The sequence below is a fragment of the Kryptolebias marmoratus genome, linkage group LG2 (assembly GCF_001649575.2).
Source record: "Kryptolebias marmoratus isolate JLee-2015 linkage group LG2, ASM164957v2, whole genome shotgun sequence".
Taxonomy (NCBI): domain Eukaryota; kingdom Metazoa; phylum Chordata; class Actinopteri; order Cyprinodontiformes; family Rivulidae; genus Kryptolebias; species Kryptolebias marmoratus.
The window spans coordinates 5947129-5968195 of NC_051431.1; the positions used below are offsets into that span (position 1 = coordinate 5947129).

The following is a 21067-nucleotide window of genomic DNA, read 5'->3' on the forward strand; positions in this document are numbered from 1 at the left end:
ATCAATTAACCTAACATGCATGTTTTTGGTCTGTGGGAGGAAACCGGAGTACCCGGAGTAAACCCACGTGTGCACAGGGAGAACATGCAAACTCCACCCAGAAAGGCCTCAGGCCGGGAAGTGATCCTGCAACCTTCTTGCTGGGAGGCAACAGCTCTAACCACTATGCCACTGTGCCACTGTGTCAATTGTAGATGTACATCCAAATATTGTTTTCTGAGAGTTTCATTAAAACTTGTCTAGTGGTTCATGAGAAATTTTGCTAACAGACAAACACACACAAACAATTACATTTCAGGGCGGTGAGCGATAAGTATAATCAGAAGAACAGGTAGTCCTGCAAAAGATCTCATCACCCAGTCAGAAACCTAATTTCAACACAGTCAACTCATTTTAGTGTTTCTTCATTATGTGTGAAAATTTTTTGAAAAATCAAATGTAATTAAATTTTCGAAGCGTCTTGATCAGTTTTTCGTTAGGACCGAGATTTTCATCAGCTGTATCGTTTAACACAAAGATAATGTTTGATTTCACTGAAAGAAGGAACAGAACTGTGAAAGTCCCTCAGTCTCTCATAGGGCACTCTGTGGTGCAAACTGCAGAGCAGTGTTGGCACAAACTCAGTGGGCTAATCTGCCTCATGTAGCACACATATGGTAGCAGTGATCGAGGGTACGAACAGAAATAACTCTAAGTGCTTCATATGAAAAGATGTAAAGTTATGGCTTAATTGCTTTGACGCCTCAAATCAATGACTAATATGTGGTGTGGGCAGTAAGTCTGACACTGGATGTTGGCTGATGGGTGGTAGAGCTAGAAGGAGACATGTAGTTAATGAGAATATGCATGCAATGAAGGCTTTTTACATTTCTTGTTAATTAGATTCAACATATCATACAAAATAATCTCAAAATTGCAAGGTGATTCGTGAATATTTTTTTTCCAAGCATTCAAAGATTACTGACTGTGATAAAACAGCAGCAATGAATGACAGGAAAATATTAGTGAGCTTCTGTCAACCGTAGTGTCTATACACCCAGCAGCATACCATAAATCTATTTCTGTATTTCCTAGAATGTTTCATATCAGTCATGAAGTTAGGAATTTAGAGCAAAAGTTGCTTGTTGGTAATTTAAATGAAATAACCACAAGTCTATATCAGGTCAGAGCAGAATTCTGCATGCAGCAATTTTAAAAGAGCCTGTGGACCAGATTCTACTAACAGCTTTTTCAGATTTACAGCCATAAATCATAGCATGAGGGGGGAAATAGTAACCCTTGGCAGCAGTAACCTCAAAACTCAGAAGTTACACCTCCATCTAAAACACTGTGAGCAAAGAAAAGCCTATCAAACATCAAACAGAGGAGGCTGCCATAGATCAGAAAATAAAGCATGTATAAGTGTAGATAATTTTCCAATGGCTGAGATTAGTTGGGAACATACAGTAAGAATGTAATGCTGCAATATTCTGCATTTAAACCTATGCTTCAGTTCAAATAAAATTGTCAGGAATTTTTAAAGAACTTTCTTATTTTAGCATTAAACCTAGTTTGATAAAAAAAAAAAAATCTGTTTTTTAAACTTACATCAGTTGCAGACCATGGTCATGATTGTCTAAGAATTATCACCATGTAATAGTAAACTAATGCTACTTTTTTGTTTTGTTTTTTTTTAAAAGGGAATTGCAACTCAGTCAAAAAGAGAAAACAAAGTCTCCTAGAAATCCCAAGGCATCCAAAGCACCAGAGAGGGATTCGGTTCACATGATCTGTGATGACACTTATTCCTGCCACAAAAAGCCTGATTTTGCTGTAAAATACAACAAATAAAAAACAATTGAAAAACAAACAAAAATGACAAATTTACGTAGTATAAAATTGCTACAGAAATTACAAATTGCCTGAGACTTATCTTATTCAGAGACAATTTCCCAGTGTGCATCACTGTTCTTTTTGTGACAGAGTGCAAGGCATGACACCGTGAAGAAACAGCAGCACTTCGAGAGTATAAGTGGTTAAACAAAAGTGTGAAATAGAGAGAAGTGTTTTAGAATAAACAGGTACATACTGCAGCAAATGTAAAAAAAAAAAAAAAGCTAATTTAAATTTAAAAATGCCAAACACTGAACAAACTACAACTTTGCTGTCATATGATAAACATCTACAATTAAATCCTCTTTTTGGGCAGGTCAGAATGTTTTTACATCCCTGTTCTCGATTGGATCTTTGTCAAAAAGCCCAAGAGTGCTACACTTGCTGCAGCTGATAAAAATTGGCTCAGGACTTGATACCCTCAGAGTCCTTGCTGCTTCCCTCTGTGTATTGTGCTATTATTCCCAAGGATTGGGTAATTTATGCAGCCGTTTTTGCGGGAGGAAAAGCAGGACGGAGACACAAGGCAAAGGAAATACAGCAGAGTGGCACTGCTCATTGATTTCACAAATGGACAGGTGATGCAGACTCCTTATGTGTAATCTAATTTAAGTTGCCCACAAGCACATACCTTATAGCCTGGTCCTAGTTGATGAATTGCAAATATCTGTGCAGGATTGAGGGCTTCACTGAATACGTAGACAGCTCCAAGCTGTCCACAGAATACTCTGTTAGCATCTGCTGTCTCTGAAGACCCAAGAAAGCACTTATCATAACTCTAGAGGAGAGATGGAGAGGGAAAAAAAACTATAACATTTTATACTCAATGGGGGGAAAAAAAAAAAACAAACAGTTGTGCTTTGCAAATATAAACGTAGTAAATGTGCAGAATTCGACCTGGAAATGGAAGATTATTCATTCAAATTCTCTTAAGATATTAGAATATTCTTCTTTTTTTTAAAAACTAAACAAAACAAACAAAAAAAAACAGATGTATGTCTCAACTCTACATACAATTCCACAGGTTTTACAGCCCGTTTACAGTGTGTTACCAAAAACATTCAGTATTGTAGCTTTATTTAGCTGTCAGCTCAGAATATTTTCTGTTCACTTGATTGGTTATCTTATTGTTTGTGGCACTGTATCAGTGAGTACACAGCAACGGTTATCTGAAAAAAAAACCCAAAAACATCCTTATCTAGGCAATTGTTAGGCCACAATTTGATATGATTATTATGTGCAGCTTCAGTCCATCTATTTTTGCTTCCCCTTTACTTGGTTGAAATAATTATTTTCTACTGTCGGCCAACAACACATAAAAAAAAAAAATTGTACAAAATAATGTGGCCTCACAATAGATTTTGTTTGGTGTGAAAGACAATTTTTCTACAAAAACTCTACCACCACAAACAGAGACATCCACAAAAAATGTGGAGGAATATTTCATGAAGCAAACAACTGGATGCACAGCTACAGGATCATGCACTCTTTGAAGATGCATCTCATCTTTGCTAGTGCAAGTCGAAACTACAATCTGTGCACATATCAGTAAAGTCTCTGCAGTTTAGCAATTTACACTCTGTACAACTGTGATTCAAGTGTTTAAAAATCCAACCTCCACATATAAAGCAGTATAACCTTATGTAAATTAGGACTGCACTTCCTGTTATATTTCAAAGGTGAAATTCAGTTAAATAAAACTGGTTTTGTTTCCATTAGCATTACTGAAAATGCATGTTTTAAAGTTGTATAGGTATTAGAAATGGGGGGGGGGGTGGCAGCTTGAGTCAGTTCTGTTCTAAAAACATCAAAACCAGTTCAATGCTGCAAAAGTAAGATAAAGAACTTACATCATTTGTATTGACGTGCCATGCCATGTCTCCGTAAGAAACGAGCTGTCCATTTACATAGCATCTGATTTCACTGTTCCTCCAGCGGCTGTAAATGTGAACTATGCTGATCATGTACCACTGAGGATGAGAAGTGAGATTGAAAAGATTCAGGAAATGAGTTACAGAACCAATTAATTATTAAAACGGGTCATTACCTTTCTTTTATTAAACTGAGTTAATACAGGCAAGTTTGGTTCACGGAACATCTTAAAAGATTAGATCACCTTTTTATTATTAGTTGTCTTTTTTTGTTTGTTTGTTTTAATCAAGACATTCAGACAAGCATCAATATTAATAAAAAGCAACATCAGAGCTACAATAACTAATGTCCTAAAACACAAAATATGAGAGAGTGAATAATATATCAGAGGAAAGGCCATCTAGAGGCACAGAAACTCATTTTTCACTTCACAAAAATCCCCATCAGGCTTATTCAGGATTGAAGAGATAACCATAGTCAGAGAAGTGAATTTCAAAAATAATATTAGTAAGCTTAGAAACGATGAAAAGTAAGAGACAGGATAAAAATGGACGTTTGTTAACAGAACTGGTAATTACAGAATAAAATCAAAGCAAAGGGAAATGAAAACATTAGCAGAACTAAGAGGTCAGTAGATTTTGATCAAATGTTGCCAAACATAAAACAGCAGAACCCAGACGGCATGTAGAATTTCAGCTGGTTCAAAGAAAAGAACCCAAAATTCACAAAATTACTTGAAAATAAAGATAAACATTATACTGATCACACTGATCTTGAATTTAATTTTGTACTGATTAAGTTTAACTTTCTGGAAATTATGTCAAAATGAAAAGATCTTTACTCATATTTGCTATGATATTATAGAACTGATAAAAAGGCTTCTATCCAGTTGCACCAATTTTGCCTCAGCATTTCACTTCATAAAAATGATCCTGATTGTTTGCCCAAAGGTCAACTTAAATATATTATGTATATTTAAAATATACATGTTTTGTGCTTCTGGGGGTTGTATCATTTAAATCCAGCAATTTATAGAAACCTAAGGATTTTCTTTAAACACTATAAGCCTTACAGCTTAAGGCAATAATTTAAAGCTTGGGCTGAACATTTAGATCCTGTCCACTCATCTTCTTTCAAAATGATATTTTTCCTGATGAACGTAGCACCATTTGTAAAACTGTTCTCATTCACACAGAAATGACCCAACCGCTGCAGTAACTTTGCCAAACCTGTATGAGGCCTTGTTTCACTGCCACAAAAATGCACCAAACAGGAAAAAATACATGGAGCAGGAGCTCCAAACTGTAAACGCAGGAAGAAAAAGACGAGGAAAGAAGTTTGGAGTTTAAGGATTTTCTTACTCTGGAACCCAGTTTCTTAAAGATACTGTTTGGACCACCACTCCATTTCCGTGTCAATGCAAAGCTGAAAACCGTTTAAAAAAACAAAACAAAAACCCTTTTCATATACACAAAAAGCTCCTCCCATGTGGACAAGGGCATTAGCTTTCAATTGTAAAGGGAACTAAGTCAAGTCCAGAAGTTTATATAGTATATAATTATTCATGATTTAAAGCACTTTATAAAACAAACACAGGTAAAATCTAAATTAACTGGGTGTCAGCTGAAAAAAGAATGTTTATTTCTCACATGTAATGGGAAAACGTGTTTCTTCTTTGTTCTAATCAGTGCTTATTAAGCCTACCTTTTCCTACTGGTAAAAAGTAACATCCGTTTTATTTAATACTGAAGTTTAATACCCCAAACCATGTGACTCTCTTGTGACTGAGTGGTCATTATTTATTGGCTTGCCTGAATAAGGTCACAGTGAGCAGTCTCATTTCAGATGTCTGCACCCAAAAGTAAGGACACTTTAAAGACGATTCACTGCAGCAGAGAAGAGTGAAAGCTACCTGAAGATATTTTAGAGCTGCACTAATCCACTGATGTCTGAACCTGAAAATCAATTCAAGAGGTAATTAATGCACTTTACCTCTGAAAAGATTCTACAAGACAATACCTGCACCGTGACTCTTGGAATGAGGCAAATAATTGTTCAAGTGTTATGTGAAGGCTCTAATTGTCTCACACACGTCGAGTTAGTTTTTCACCTCTGCTGGGAAAGCTATGCTGCAGAGATGCACCAAGCTGAATTAGATTTCATTTTCTCATCTACATTTACACGTGGAAAAATTCTCACTGGGTTTTAAACACTTCAGTTGTGCGTGTAGATACACAAGATACACAAACTACAGACAGGAAGAAAAAGAAATGGGTCAAGAAAACAAGACAGGGGTCAATGTGACAAAAACCGCTGGGTGATTTGAAGACAAGATTATTCTTGTGCAGTTCAAATTAAATTTTAAGCCACATATTTCACAGATTCACCAGCTATTGACATAATGATGTTCAGATATGTTTCTTCTTTACATTGCAAGTAGCCGCTATAAACACAACTGTCACTTCAGTTCAAATAGCTGCAAAAAAGATTTGCCTAATCATAGTCCTTAAAACATTAGCATACTTTTTTTAAATTATACTGAGTTTCATGATTTAATGATCTAATCTAAATTTTCAAATCTTCCCAAAATTCCCCTAAGCAGAACTTACCTTCCTGGGCTGAAAATCATACTTCACACAATGCTGAAAACCTTTTCCTTTAGACTTGAGCGATGTCACAACCAAACAGTTCCCAACAAAATGTGCAGAGTAGCCAATGCCCTTGCTGGTACGAAAGCTGCAAACAAAGAGTGATTAAACCAAAGGTATTCATGCTCAAGAAGAAAAGCTAAAATTAAAGAGTAAGTTTTTACTAATGCTACTTTCACATAACATTACAGAGGGGGGAAATAATAAAAAAAAATCTTTGTGTAACATGTATGGGCTCAAATAAAACCTACAATATGCAATCACAAAGAAATTTGCCAGAGAAATAAGTTGGCAACAAGATTTTTTAGAGAACAATTATACCAACCAGCTGAGATGTATGAATGTTGAGACTACAGTAAATGCAAATTTTGTAGGCATGGAAACAATTGTTCCTCGGTAATGACCACACCACAGTAATGCTTTCTGTGTCAATCATCGCTTTGATTGTCTTGACTCCACAAAAGAAAAATGCCTACAGAAACTTTAACTGCATTCAATATGTACAGACCCTCAACAGCTCAAAATGTGCAGAAAGTGTCTTCTCAATTTTTTCCTATTTCAAACCAGAAATTCTCCTCACCATTGACACAAACTTCATTTAATCCTACTGTTTTATGGTCTAAAGCTGCCTGCCCCCATCTACAACTACCCACTGGAATCACCTGAAACAAACAGGTGTCTTTAAAAAAGCAGGTAAAATGCTGTTTTTTTTATGTGGTGGAGTGGAGAGTTTTGACACTCCGCTGAAGAAGCTTGGTCTGCCTCAAAAACACAATTCATTTTTGTTGTTTACATGCCCTGCCACTGAGCTGCAAGACACTCGGAGCAGTGCATAAACAGGATTAGCTTGGCATATCTCACCCTTTCTTGTGACAGTCAGTACGAAAGAGCTGCCACTTGAATACCAAATCTAAGCTTGGCCAATATTTCTTTGCTCCTTTTTGATCTTACGCGTCAGAAAGACAACCAGGTTTCTAAAGTGAGCAGATTATTCTAGTCCAACGTTTAGATCCACATAAAGTGATGACAGCCAGCAGATAAGCAACAGACTAGTTTTTTTTTCCTGCCAGCCAATTGTATCTTTCCATCTTTATTATCCAGTCTTTTTCATTCTCTTCCTAAGCTCTTTTGTATGATAAATTGTACTCTATGACATACCCTCAAAGTTCCTGTCTTAACAGAAAGAGCAACAGCCAAGCATCACTGCACTTTGAGGTTATTGATTTTTGCAATAATTACCCACAAGCTCCAGCAGGAGCTGGTATGTGAGCCTTCTGTGGCACTTATTCAAATTTAAATTAATACCTTCATAGTGTCTCCACCCGCAGCAATCAGTGTTTCAACGGCAGTAATTCATGCTTCTATGAGTTTTAATCTCAATAATCTCACCTTTTCCCCCCTCTCTCTCCATTATAATTCATAGCATTATCTGGGAAAATTGAGCTCTTTCACAAAACACATTACATAAATGTTGTTTGTGTGAAAAACGTTGTCTGTAAAACTAGTTTAACCTTGAAAAACAAGATGCAGTCATAAACTGCCTAGATGAGAAAATCACTGTTAGTCACAGAGTGTCAGACAGCATAGTGCTTTGTCAATAAAGCTGCTGTTAGCTTTACAGGCCTCTGCAGGACCAAATACAAAAGGTAAAACAACTACATAAAATATAGAGCACAAATGTATGTCGGTGAGCACTCACCAGTAGAGATATGGTTTGTCCTTGTCGACACTGATATTATTTAACGGATCCATTCTGAACCAGGTGTTGAATGTAAACCCATTCTGATAAGGCCACTTAGCAATAGGAGGTAAAGCAATTGCCTAGGACAAACAGGATAAAAGAAAATATAATGAATCATCTAAAAACACAGGACAGAGAGCTGTTTAAAAACCCCACACAATAAACCTGAGTATTTAGAGGTTAAATTTTACAACTGGACCACATAAATCTGCCTAAGTCAAGGTACACAAACGAAGTGTTTAGACTTATAGGACAATAAAATGTGGAACAGGATCTAAATCTAAAAGGTCTTTGTGCCATCAGGTTATGACTGCACACACCCCAATGTAAATTCATGCATTTTTTACTCTGTTTATCCATGACCTATTCAGATATATTCTAGTCATCTGATTTATGAAAACTACTAATCAGATGTTGATAAATACATGGTGTTTTTCACTGATTTATTACATTATATTTTGTTCACAAATTAAACATTAATTATGAAAAGCATTCAGTCTTTTAAGAATAAACTTGTCTTTGACTTCAGTTTGAGTATTTGAGTAAATTTGCCACAATCTCAAACATTACACAAAACTCCAAGAAAAAGACAAAAAAAAGACATTTATTGACAGTTCACTTGATTTACTCTATGTGTTAATCTATTTGTTTATTTTTAAATTATAGAGCATATTTGATATATCTGAACAAGTGATCAGTTTCAAACAAATATGTTGTGGCTAGAAGAAACCAGGTGAAATGGTCTCTGATAAATCACAGGTTCATGATTATTGACAGCTCTACATGTTTGTGACACTGAGCCGATTTATGCTGCTCCTGGTATACTGCTCTGGTCATGTGTTTGTAGATCAGCTCAATTTGGGCCTCTCACACACAGAATTGGAAACTCCTTCCAGCTGCTATGACTAAAAAACAACTACAAAGCTGGCACACATGAACAGAGATAATAAAACAAAGGGAAGTTTTTGAAACAGAACACACATTTATAAAATAGATGCATATGAGTACTTACTGCTGCGCTGCGACCAGGAAAGTTGAAGAAGACATCTGGACCATGTTTCTGGGGCATCTGATTCAGCACAGACAACATTTTTACTGCATGCTTTGGCTACACAGGAGAAGTATTTTAAAAAGAAAAGGAGGAAAAAGAAGAAGAACAAGAGAGTCAATCTCATGACTGATTATTCTGCAACTACTACCATTTCAGATACTTTGTACACTTAATCTGCAGTTAGTCAATTAGTGAGCAAGCCCCAAACAGATCTATGTCAATAGATTTTTGGAAGCAACTCAATTGCTAGTGTCAAACAATCAGACTTATTTCCACAACCCACAATCCTAGAAGGACTTACCCAGACGCCTCCTTCTCCTCGTAGCATGCTGAAGAGCAGCTTCAGTTCCTTCACTGTGATGCTGTAGCTAGCTAGTACACCCAACATCTCCACTAGCAAGTCTTACAGAACAAGACATCACACACAGGCAGAAACACACCAGCAAATGCACACAAAAACAAGAAAAAAAGAGGAAAGCAGAGACTATCATAAAATGCAGCTGTATTTTACAGATATCATAACTCATCCATATTGCACAGGAGATCCTCGTGGGGAAAAGTGCTCATTCTGCTCATCCTCTGAGATATGATTTCACTTTAGTTTGCAGCCCATTGTCTGTGAAATTCCATTATATCAAACATTTCTGCTGGAGGGTGACTAAATCAACGTGATATCTATATGGTAAACAGCTTTTACTTAAAAGGCACAGCGACTGCAGAGAAATGCATTTTTGATTCAAATTTCAAACATAATTGAAGTAACATAAAATAATGTAGTTGAAGAAAAAAGAAAATCAGTTAAATTTTTCTGACTTTAGAAGACAAATGCACAATGATCAGTAGATATACAAGTATACTACACAGGACAAATCCTGAATGTTAAATATGATGTATTTATATTCCAATTCATGTCCTGAGATGTCTATCCCAATTAACACAGTTAAAATATATATATATATTTTTAAATAAAGGCCTGTTCACATCATTGTCATACCTGCAATCATGTCATCCACTAAGCTCATTCGGAGCAGCACCTGTTGAATGAGTCCCACTTCAGTGCTTGTTTGTAGATTTCTAACACTTTTTCGAAGGATGGCCGTGAACATGCTCCAGATTTCAGCCTGGCAGGTGACATCACAGTGCTCCAGTAGCTCCAACATGCAGCCAATGCTTTCTGCATCTTGAATGATGAAGTTTGTCTCCAGGTCAAATTCACCACCTACCAACTGCAAAATGAAGTGAGACAGGTAGGAAATGTCAAAATTTGTGTCATTTGTTTCCAAGCCCCATAGTGGTTAATTTATATTCTGCATTATGCTTCTGTAATGCTTCTGGATGAGGGTTTTTTTCTGTTTGAGCTTGATTTCAGTAATGAAATTAACAAATAATATTCTGAAAAAAAATGCTCATTGCTCTAAAGGTGTTGTAAGACAATTGGTGATCTGTTATTTAAAATGATTAGATAGGAATTTAAGCTTCTATGGCATTAAAAGTTTTGGTAGTTAATTAAAAAAATATGGAATCAAGTCATTATAGCTTCTTTGCTTCCATTTAAAATACAAATGATAAAGCAGAAAACAACAATCAATACTGCACTTCTTCAAGACCAAAAAGCATGAAATTAGCTCTCTAAAGAAGTGCTCGGTGTACATGAAAGCATAGTGAAAACAACTTGCTGGTGAGCATCAAAGCAAGGCGGCAGCAAATGTGCCTGGAACCCCACAGCACATTATTGTGACTGACAGGTAATAGCAAGGTGAAAGCAAAAGCAGTGCGAAGTACTCTGAGACTAGTCCAGTGCAGTACAACTCATGCTTTGCCTCAACCTCATCATCAGGTCTTTAGGCTGGTGCACCAAATATGAAGATAAAAATAATTTTAATAAAACTTTTGTGTTTTTCAATGTGTGGTATACAAATCTACTGCTATAGCTCTTATATGCAATTCATTTTGCAAAACAGTTTTCCCATGTTATAGTCTTTATGTGTAACAACTAGTACTACTAATAAAAATAATAAACTTGGTTTTATGTATTATTATGGCACAGCTGGGCCTCAGTGGTTAGAGCAGTCGTCCTCCAACCAGGGAGTCAGTAGTTTGATTCCTGGCAGTATGCAGACACATGTCGAAGTGTCCCTGGGAAAGACACTGAATCCCTCAAAGCCTCTGATGTGCCCCATCAGTTTATGAGTGTGATCTAAAGCACTGATTAGACTCTACAGAATGATTTATTCAAATTAGCTTTGTAGAGATGTATTAAAGTGATGTACGAATGTGTGAGGGGATGGGCAAATAAGGGCACAGATAGTGTTGTAAAGTGCTTTGAGTAGCCTGGTTGACTAGAAAGACATTATATAAGACTGTACTTATAGGTGTATAAGTACAGTCCATTTACCAGTTATGGAGCAGACCACACACGATAAAGAGGGCCGCAAGACACACCCCAGGCCAGTCCACTGACCCAGACCAAACAATAAATTTTGCAGACCATTATCAGTTTGGAACTAAAACCTCTGACCATTCCCCAGAGGTCCGGGGCACATTACCTGCATGATGACTTTTATTCAGGTTGAATTGTTAATAATATATGATGATTCTGCATGTCTTAGTTATTCAAAATGGTTGTTGGAGCTTATAATAAAATGTGTCCATAAATTCAATTTTACAATAAAATACATTTATTCGTTATGGACAAAAAATGGATAATGGACTGCAAGAGCATTGTTTAAGTAAACAGCCCCATCGATGACACTAACTGCATCTGATGCATTGATGAAAGACCATTTCAGCACATAAGTACAAAGGCAGCACTGCTTATAAGGGCACAAACTCTTAACCTTGATTTATACTTGAATGTTCAACACAAAGCTTTTGCAGTAGCTACTGTATGTACTCTCAACTGAAACTGCACCATAGCCTGAAGCCCATCATATCAGAAATTAAACTACAGAAACACAGTACTACAACCTACTGAGTTATGGGACACTGAGAAAAAAATGTATGTTAACAATCTCAGACTTGCTCACAATGATATAACAGTGCTTTTTTTGTTTTGTAAGATTTTTCTGATTCTCATTTTCCTATTTCTGCCACTGTGTTCAGAATCAGCCAGCTAAGTGTTTTATTATAAACTATATCCTCTTTTGTTTTTCCAGTGCGATCATTTCTGTAAAAAAAATACAGCTAAGAAATCATTTCACCAATGCCAATAACAATAAAAGCTTACAGCTATTCATAAATTTATCGATCAAATTCTAAGGTAGGTTTAGAGGTCTGAACAAACTAGAAAAGTACATTCTGCTTCAGCTGATCGTAGCTCAGACAGATGAATCCAAAACAAGTTAATTTGAAATGTTTTGCAAATGCTACAACAAATAATTCACCACTGGCTTGTCAAACACACCTACACACACTTGTTTTAAGTCACTGTAATTAATTACAGAAAACATAATTTAAAACCCTCAGCTGAATCCAGAGAACATCTGTCAAGTTCCCTTTTAAGGAGTTTAAAGTGACAGCACTATTCGTGTGCATTGTAGGGTTTTTACCCTTCTACAACATTGTATTGTAATGGCTCTTATTTTGTGGTTGTGTCTGAGACATTTTACAGCTTCACGGGCTGTAAAAAGTTCTTCTGTCAGTAGCATGTAAAAGGTTCTCTTGTTGCTACCCTTGTGACATTTACATCTCTCAACACATAAGAACTGTAAGAGAGACATAAGCTTTGGACTAAACCTAATCTTTCTTCACTGCTATTGTTACTGGTGACATTATTCACATGCATATCACAATCCTTTGTAGTGGCATAATTGAAGATTCACATACCCAGAATATTTTTCACCCATTATGTTACAAGAGGTAAATACAGACATTAAATCCCTGATTACATGCTTAAGTTGTAGAGAGCTAAGCTTATCTGAGGCATAGAAACACTAAGGGGGGGGGGAGGTACAATGAACAGCTGAAATTCTATTAATTTCACTGCTACATACCCTGTAATAAATTTAAATGAGCAGAATCAGGGGCAATCTGTTTTTACACTGATAAAAATTCTGAGTTTCTAGATAATTAAAGGAACTCATGAACTAAAATAATGTTGTGGCAAGCAGATTTTTAACATATGCAACTACATAAAATAGGCTCCATGATGTATTCTACAATAAAGCAGGTCTACATATTCCTGAATAGTAAAATCAAAAATTGTATGAAAAGTGTACAGTAGGGCATTTTATTTAGACTAGTGGACACTGCTGCAGGTTTATAAGAATCAATTAAGTCTGTTCCCCCACTCCAGCCCAAGCAGCAACCCCTTTGTGCGTCATTGCCATGGAGGACACAGACTTAAAGCCATCAAAAATCCCTCCAATTTCCACTGCTTCTGATTAAGCCACGGTTGAAGGCTTGCTGTCGTCATGGTGACCATCAGCAAAGATAGGACTTGAGATAGTTTCCAAAAGGAGCCTATGGTGGGCATTAAATTGGGTAAAAATAAATGGAAGTGATGTCTTATTTGCAGAGACTGTTGGCGTAGTGGGAACATAGCAATAAAGGAGTCTCTTGGAAACAGATGTTTAGAAGAAGAACATCCTCTTGTTGATATTAAATAAATTACAGAAAGAAAGGTTGTAGTTGGAAAACATAGATCTTGATGTCCATACTGATGATTTCAAAAGTGCTCTAAATTGTAAAACAAATATATATAAAAAATTAAAAATCTGATAGTTATACAATAAGGCCAGTGATGGACTTGTAATCTGTCCAAGCTGTACCCAGCCTTTCATTCAATGACCGCTGGAGACAGGCGCCAGCTCCCCCTCGACCTGGAAAGGAAAAAGCAGAAACAGAAAATAGATGGCTGGATGGATAGATACCATAAGCCAAAATATATTTTACATCTTCATGAAGTAGCTGGGATTCGATCCACTGATGCCTACAAATATTCTATTGACACCCTTGAACAAAAAAGCTTTGAGATATAACAATGATGTCCAGACAACAGAAACCACAAATGTTTATATGCTTCTAGTTGCTATTTGATAAAAGAATTAAATGACAAAAACAAACAAAAATTCCATCGATCCAAGTATAACTAGGTAAATTATTCTTGCAAAATCACTATGAAAAGTTGAAGGACAAAATCATTTTCAGCCCCAGAATAGGTATGTAGTTTTCTCTTATTGTGACACTAAAGAAGTCAGATGATTATACAGGACTTGTAGTACGAAGAAGTAAAGAGGAAGAGATAATGAAATGACCATTCTGAAATAATGAAATAACGATTCTGCAGCCAAGTGCTTTGCAGCAGCAGAGCTCCACAGAAAAAGAAAACAACCTTATAAACTACTTGGAATATAAAATGATTGTGGCATCTTCTTCACAGTCTGTTCATAAAGACAGTTTTAGCAAAAATGAGGCAAAGATAGACCAAAAATCAAAGGTCACAGAAAATATGAAAACTTCTCTTTTTAAAAATATATGATCAAAAATAATAAAATAAACAAGCAAAAATTAAACACTGGAGACCCACCACAATTTTATGTAAAAAATAATCAAAAGAAAAAAGCAAAAATTTAAAATTCCACACTATGAAAAAAAGGAAATCTTATGCAAAAAGTTATATTAAAAGCAACAATTTATTTATTTCCTCTTTTTTTTTCACAGGGTGGACCTGAGGGAATTCTGTTTTTATTTTGAAACAAAGACAAGCCAGAGAAGAGGGCTGTGGAAAGAAATTTTAAAACCTTTCAGGACACAAACAATGAAAAACTTGCACAAATAAGACATTTGTTTGACTTTTCACGGACAGTGCTTAAATAAGCCGACAATATATTTTGCCTATTGTATATTTAAATGCTATTAATAAAAGCACCTAACTTCACCATGATCTACAAACCTGTCAACAAAAGCAAAGGTCATGTCATGCTTGATCATTGCCTTTGCCATGCCAGCAATGTCAAACAAGACCATTGCATTGCAAGGTCACATCAATCACAGCCATATGCACCATAAAGTTACAGATCATATTTCATCTTGCCAACTAATAAAGAAAGAGGTGTTCATCACATATAGAAGTGTAGTATTGTTCATGATAGAGAAAAAATAAAGTAGACAGGTAAGTGGACATGGGATACCCAACCTCCCATTATGTCCACAGCCTTCTGTCTGACACCTGGAGCATCTCCTCTTGGAAACTAAAACTCTGCAGCTCCCAGACAGAAGCCAGCTGGTATGTCTGAATTTTTGGGTACATCATATGCCACATGCAGTCAGAGTGTGGCTATTTGACATCCATATGTCTGACAATAGACAAATGCATCAACATTTCTTTTCTTGCAGCCTAAAAACAGAATGCAGAAGAGGTGTACTGGAAAACAGCACATACCAATATAAACTTTAATGTCATGCAGTAATTACAGCCTCTGTGCGTACATTATGTGGTTGAAATTCTGATGTAAACTGATTCAAAGAAAGAAGACAGGAGTGTTCACTGTTTGACTGCATTTCCATAGAGATTAGCATAACCTACCAGCAAGCACTGGGATATGTGGGCAAAATGTGACTTGAATTAATAACTTTGTGCATGTGATCAGACTGTGAGTGAGACATCAGGAGCAACGGTGTATTGTTTATGATAATGCTGTTAAACATTTAAAGATGACAGTGTTTATGTTGCACAGAAACATGTAATGCTTTCAGAATACAGATGAGTTTAACAAGCCCCCAGTAGGCTGGAAGTGAAAAGTGTTTTATAATCAGTCATGTCAAACAGGGAGCTCATCAGCAAGCATACTGTTAACAAAGCTATGTTGTGTTTCTTCGTCTTTTTACTTTTCGTTTTTTTTTAATCAATCCTTCATCCTATTGTTATACCTACTGCCTACATATAGAAACTCACAGAGTAGTGTAAATTATCACAGATGATATTGGAGGAATACAAACTGAACACGTCGCCAGTTTATCGCAGGGCAAACACAGAGATTTGTAACCATGCTCATTCATACCATCACCTCCTGCCAATTTAGAAACACCAATTAATCCAATGAGTCTTTAAACTGCAGAAGAAAGTCAAAGCAGCCAGCAAAACCCCACACAAACACGGATATCAAATGCAAACCTTCTGCAGAAAGGAAGACTCAAGAAGAATGAACTCAGAATTTTCTTGTCATGATGCAGATGTGTCAACCACTGTACCACCATGCGGCCCCTAATCTCACAAAAAAAATATTTATTGCTCATACTGCTCATATTGTCTGATTTACTGACATTTATAGGCCAATTTTTTTGCTTTGAAATATGTCTGTTTTCCATGAAATAAAATAGTTCAGAATACAAAGAAAAAACAACTTAAGACAGTGTTGCTTTTGTAAAACAATGCTTCAACTAAGAAAGAAATATTACTCTTATTGTGACAGACTGTTACCTGTGGAAGAGAATTAATTTATTCAGATTTATATCAGTGTCAATTCAAAATTAGAGAAAAATAAATCTGCTGTTGTGGCAGTGTTTTCTTTTTTAAATTTGTTCTTGTTTTTAAATAAGAAAAACTAACTACTTTCTAAATGGTTAAGCAAAAACTGAAGATGTTTTTTTTTTTTTTTTTTTAAATCAGGACGAGTACACTTTTGCAGCTGCAAACGAAGATTTTTCTTGGATAAAGTGACAAATTGTGAAATGATTTAACTAAGCATTAGTCATAAAGTCCTTCCTTTACCTGAGCTGATATCCAATCTGTGTGGCTTGAGTTGTTCGATACAACTACTGATATCCATCAGAAAGGACAATCAGCCTTTGTATCTCAACTGTCCAGCAGTCCGGCCTAAGATTAGGAAGCTAAGAAAAGACAGGCGGGCTGCATTATTCGAGATTGAAGGCTTGTAGAGTGGAACATGAGCCAATTCGTTCTCTGAGTAGATTGTATTAACACCGCAGCTGACAGCACAACAAAAGTCTTAGAGTTCACTGCTTTTGGGGTTGGGGGTGGGGGGAGCCTTGGTGCACTTAAGAGAGGGGTGGAAGGTGGCTGAAAAAGGGGCTGTGGCAGAAAATAAGACTTACAAGCTGTACTGTCAAACAGTCAAGAGAATGGAGTCAAGAAAACAGAATTTTTTTTTTGTAGTTTCAACTGCAGTCATTGATGCAATTTTTACTTGGTAGTTTTTAGTTCATCTTGTTATGAAATTTTAATCTTGGACAAAGGTATGCATGAACAAAAGCATGCAAAAGGTAGAAAAACATAATGAAAGAAAATAAGGTTTTTTTCTGTCAATTGATATTGCAAACTACTAACATTATCACCAACCTCCTAGGACCTGGAGTGTACATACATTTGGTGGACATCACATTTCGCTTAGCATTCCTTGAGTCACATCAGGTCCCAATCAGCCCAAAGAGAAAAGACAAATTAAAAAAGCATGCCATGCAAGACTTCGGGTCTTAAGAGGCTAAAGCTACTTCTGAGCCATGAAATAAAACTCTCAGACCTAAAACTATGTAGTATATCTGAGTTTATCAAGAAAAGGCAGATAAAAACAAAGTGTCAGAGTCCTAGATGCAGCTGACAGAGAGCAGTCCATCCCCTCATCTGATCTTCCACTCACCAGAGCACAACACAATGACTGTGCCTCAGCAGAGATCAAATGGGCTTCATGCATTTCATTTTAATCTCAGAAGTTTACAGCTGCATTAAAATACCTTCCTCTTCTCTCTAACACAATACAAAGAATATCTGTCACTTTATTTATACAAAAGAGCATCACAATCATCATCACCAATTTCTTCAGTGTCAAAACCCATAAACCTGAAAAAACATTGACTGAAGTAGAAGTCTATCATCTATTTTAGCCATCAACCATGATGATGTGGTCATACCTAGAGGTAATTTATAAACTGATATAAAAGTTATTTAATAAATGATCCACATCTTTATAACAACGGTTAAGTTTATCCAGATTCTACAAAGGGGTTTACAATGTGTTTGTCCATTGTACAAACTCTCAGACAGCTCAGTTTTCACAAATGTTTCTGTAGGTTGTTTTTTTCTCTACACTCACATTATCATGAAATAAAACAAGCGTATCAAGGACAATCTAGAGTTCAGAGTTCGGTCCTAAAAAATCGAAAAAATGACCCCTTTACATCATTTTTTTTAATTCCCTTCCACAATTTGCTTCTGATATAAAATCCCTTCACAAAATTTATTAATTTTGTGATCAAACAAAGAGATCACAAAGGCAGAGAAACAACCTGGATGTTTAAAGCTCATTCCACTGTCAGCTCAGTTCAGAGACAGGTATCTTCAAAAACTGTGAGAACACAGATCCTGTGTTTTCATTTTCTTTTAAATCCCAAAAAGCAGCAATGTCACTGTTTTTCTGGCTGATGTAATTTATGCTAAAATAGTTAAGTTTTGTTATGCAGCATGATTTCTATGCTCATGTTCACAGAAATGGAATAAATGGAAATATGTTGTGTGGTAAAGCCACCTACTATATCAGACTCGACTGCCTTTTTTAATTCAAGCCAGTTGCTTTGTTTCTGAGCATGTTTTCTCTATTAGGTAAGCTGCCAAGGGTATGCATGAAGGCAAAAGGGGAAAAATACCACTGCTAACAGTATTTGAGGTTGATGAGGTCATGAGAACAAAAAGGTTTATGGATAGGAGATTCTCCTTCCAAATATAATTTAAATCCCCAAAGCCAGAGGAGCTTTGAAAGCTTTGGAGGTGAAACTTAAGAATTATACAATACAGATGTCTTGTTTTTAAAACCTGAATTTAAATTATACTTGTCAAAATAAAATTAATCAAGTTTTTGGCATTGCTGAAATACTAAACAGATTAATAAAATTCTGACTAAGGACAAACTAGGAGGCCCATTCAGATGTCCTGCACCTTAAGGCTAAGTGACAAACTACTGTTGTGATAAAGAGGCAGTTGCACAGAGATTCCCTGCACTCCGATCTTTTGGACAAGCTGAACGTCTCGATTTCAGCACTGACAACAGCTCCCTTCATGTGAAAGTCAGGGGGGATCAGCACCAGACTTCTGACATGCTAAACTGACAGGTTTAGCTTTGTACCGTCTAGTTCTCACTCTCTATAGTTTCATGAATGTGCAAATGCTTTTATCAAGTGTCTTCGCCACTTACTCACAGCTTGTCAGTTTCAAGCCAACCATTTAGCAACCAGCAACTTAAAATGTGGATCAAAGCCAAATAATGCTGGTCTGTTTGCTTCTGAAGGGCACATATTAAAAGACTCAGACCATTTTGTCTTTATTCCACTAATTAATCACACGTTTTACCTCACCACACTCATTTTGGATTCACACTAACTATCCCACTGAGTCTAAAGAGAAGAAAAACCACCCAAAGCCTCACTACTTTTCCAATCTCTTACTCACAGCTCACTGTGTGACAATACAGACCTTTTTACAATTCTGATGGGTTGTATCATGTGGTCGTTCCTCTGATCCCTGCAGTGCTTGGAATTGTCAAACAGGAGAGGAGCTTGCCTCTCCACTCCACATGGGAAAAGGAAGAAAATTAAAAAGCAATCTTGCAGTAAATATACTTGGCAATTTGAAAAATAACCTGTGCAATATGAACTAAGCTACTATGACACTCAGTTGAGTAAATATGAATCTCACAAAACAGAGTTCAACCAGTCTATATAACAGAAAATATGCGCAAGAAAAGGAAATCCGTTTGACTTAGCCTCTTATTTGCAAAAATTATACAAGCTTACTTTGGCCTTAAGTTTGAATACATCCTAAGAAGAGCAAAACTTGACATGTTACCATGTGTCATTTATTTAACAAAACCTACTCCTCAATGCAGAAGCACTGAGTGGAAAGCTCAGCGCACCTTTATAACTTATATTGGAACCATAAAAGTAAGAAGCAGACAGGTGCTGCTGATCAAATGCACTTGATCACCAGCAAGTGTGACAACCTCTAGAAATCCAGACATTCTGGCAGTTTGCTAGTCTGGAGCATTCAGATATGTGTTAACAAAATGCAGAGGAACAAAGACATCAGTACTGGTCTTGGGAAGTACCTGTTACTGCAAATCAGTCAGGGAAGGGAAGAAAAAAAACTGTTTTCGAACAATTTGGAGTCGATCAGGTGAAAACATATTTACGACTGTTTGCAAGCTTCCCTAGAGTGAGTGTCACAGCACGTCTATCCTGACATGGGACTAATAAATACTAAGACGTATTGCAAAAATTCCAGAAATTAAATGTGTAGAAGCTTTTAAATGTCTCATTAACACAATACATGTAAAAGGTATAACACTTTGACAAGGGGGAGAATAAACTATTATTGCTTCTTCAGAAGAGGTGTAAAAAAAAAAAAAAAAAAGTTCTTTAGATTGACAAGCCCAAAGTGGGGCGGTTTGGTCATAATTCATCCATCACTCATCTACTGCTTACTCGTGGATGAGCCTCAGAGGCAAAAAGTCCAGGAGGGAGACCCAACATTCCCCTCCAACATTCCCCTCCCCAACAACAATCTTCAGATTCCTGGAGATCCCAAGGCCTTTCCAGGCCAGAGAGGATATACAATACCTGTAGAAAGTTCTACGTGTACTTCAGTTTCTCCTCCCAGTGGCACATGTCTGAAAAACCTCCAGAGGGAGGTGCCCAGGAGGTATCCTTATCACGTGCACAAACCACCTGAGCTGACTCCTTTTAAAACGAAGGAGCAGCAGCTCCATTCCAAGCTCCCCCTGGATGATTGAGCTCCTTACCTTACCTCACCTCTCAGGCTGAGCCCTGCCACCCTAAGAAGGAAGCCAATTTCTGCTGCTTGTATCTGGAATTTTATTATTTTGGTTGTGAGCCATATTCCATGCCCATAGATGAGGGTTGAATCATAGAAAAAAC

The 21067-nt window shown here is 36.6% G+C and overlaps 1 protein-coding gene across 1 annotated transcript in view; it reads right to left on the reverse strand.

The window, feature by feature from the left end:
• The window catches only part of nbeab (neurobeachin b), a 179904-nt gene that overhangs the window by 139490 nt on the left and 19347 nt on the right, over window positions 1–21067 (reverse strand). The window contains exons 2-8 of the mRNA XM_037980314.1: window positions 10179–10410; window positions 9486–9586; window positions 9146–9241; window positions 8092–8213; window positions 6354–6480; window positions 3723–3842; window positions 2504–2650 (exon numbers count right to left, since the gene is read on the reverse strand). Of these exons, the coding sequence (XP_037836242.1) occupies window positions 2504–2650; window positions 3723–3842; window positions 6354–6480; window positions 8092–8213; window positions 9146–9241; window positions 9486–9586; window positions 10179–10410 (945 nt within the window). The remainder of the gene's footprint in view (window positions 1–2503; window positions 2651–3722; window positions 3843–6353; window positions 6481–8091; window positions 8214–9145; window positions 9242–9485; window positions 9587–10178; window positions 10411–21067) is intronic.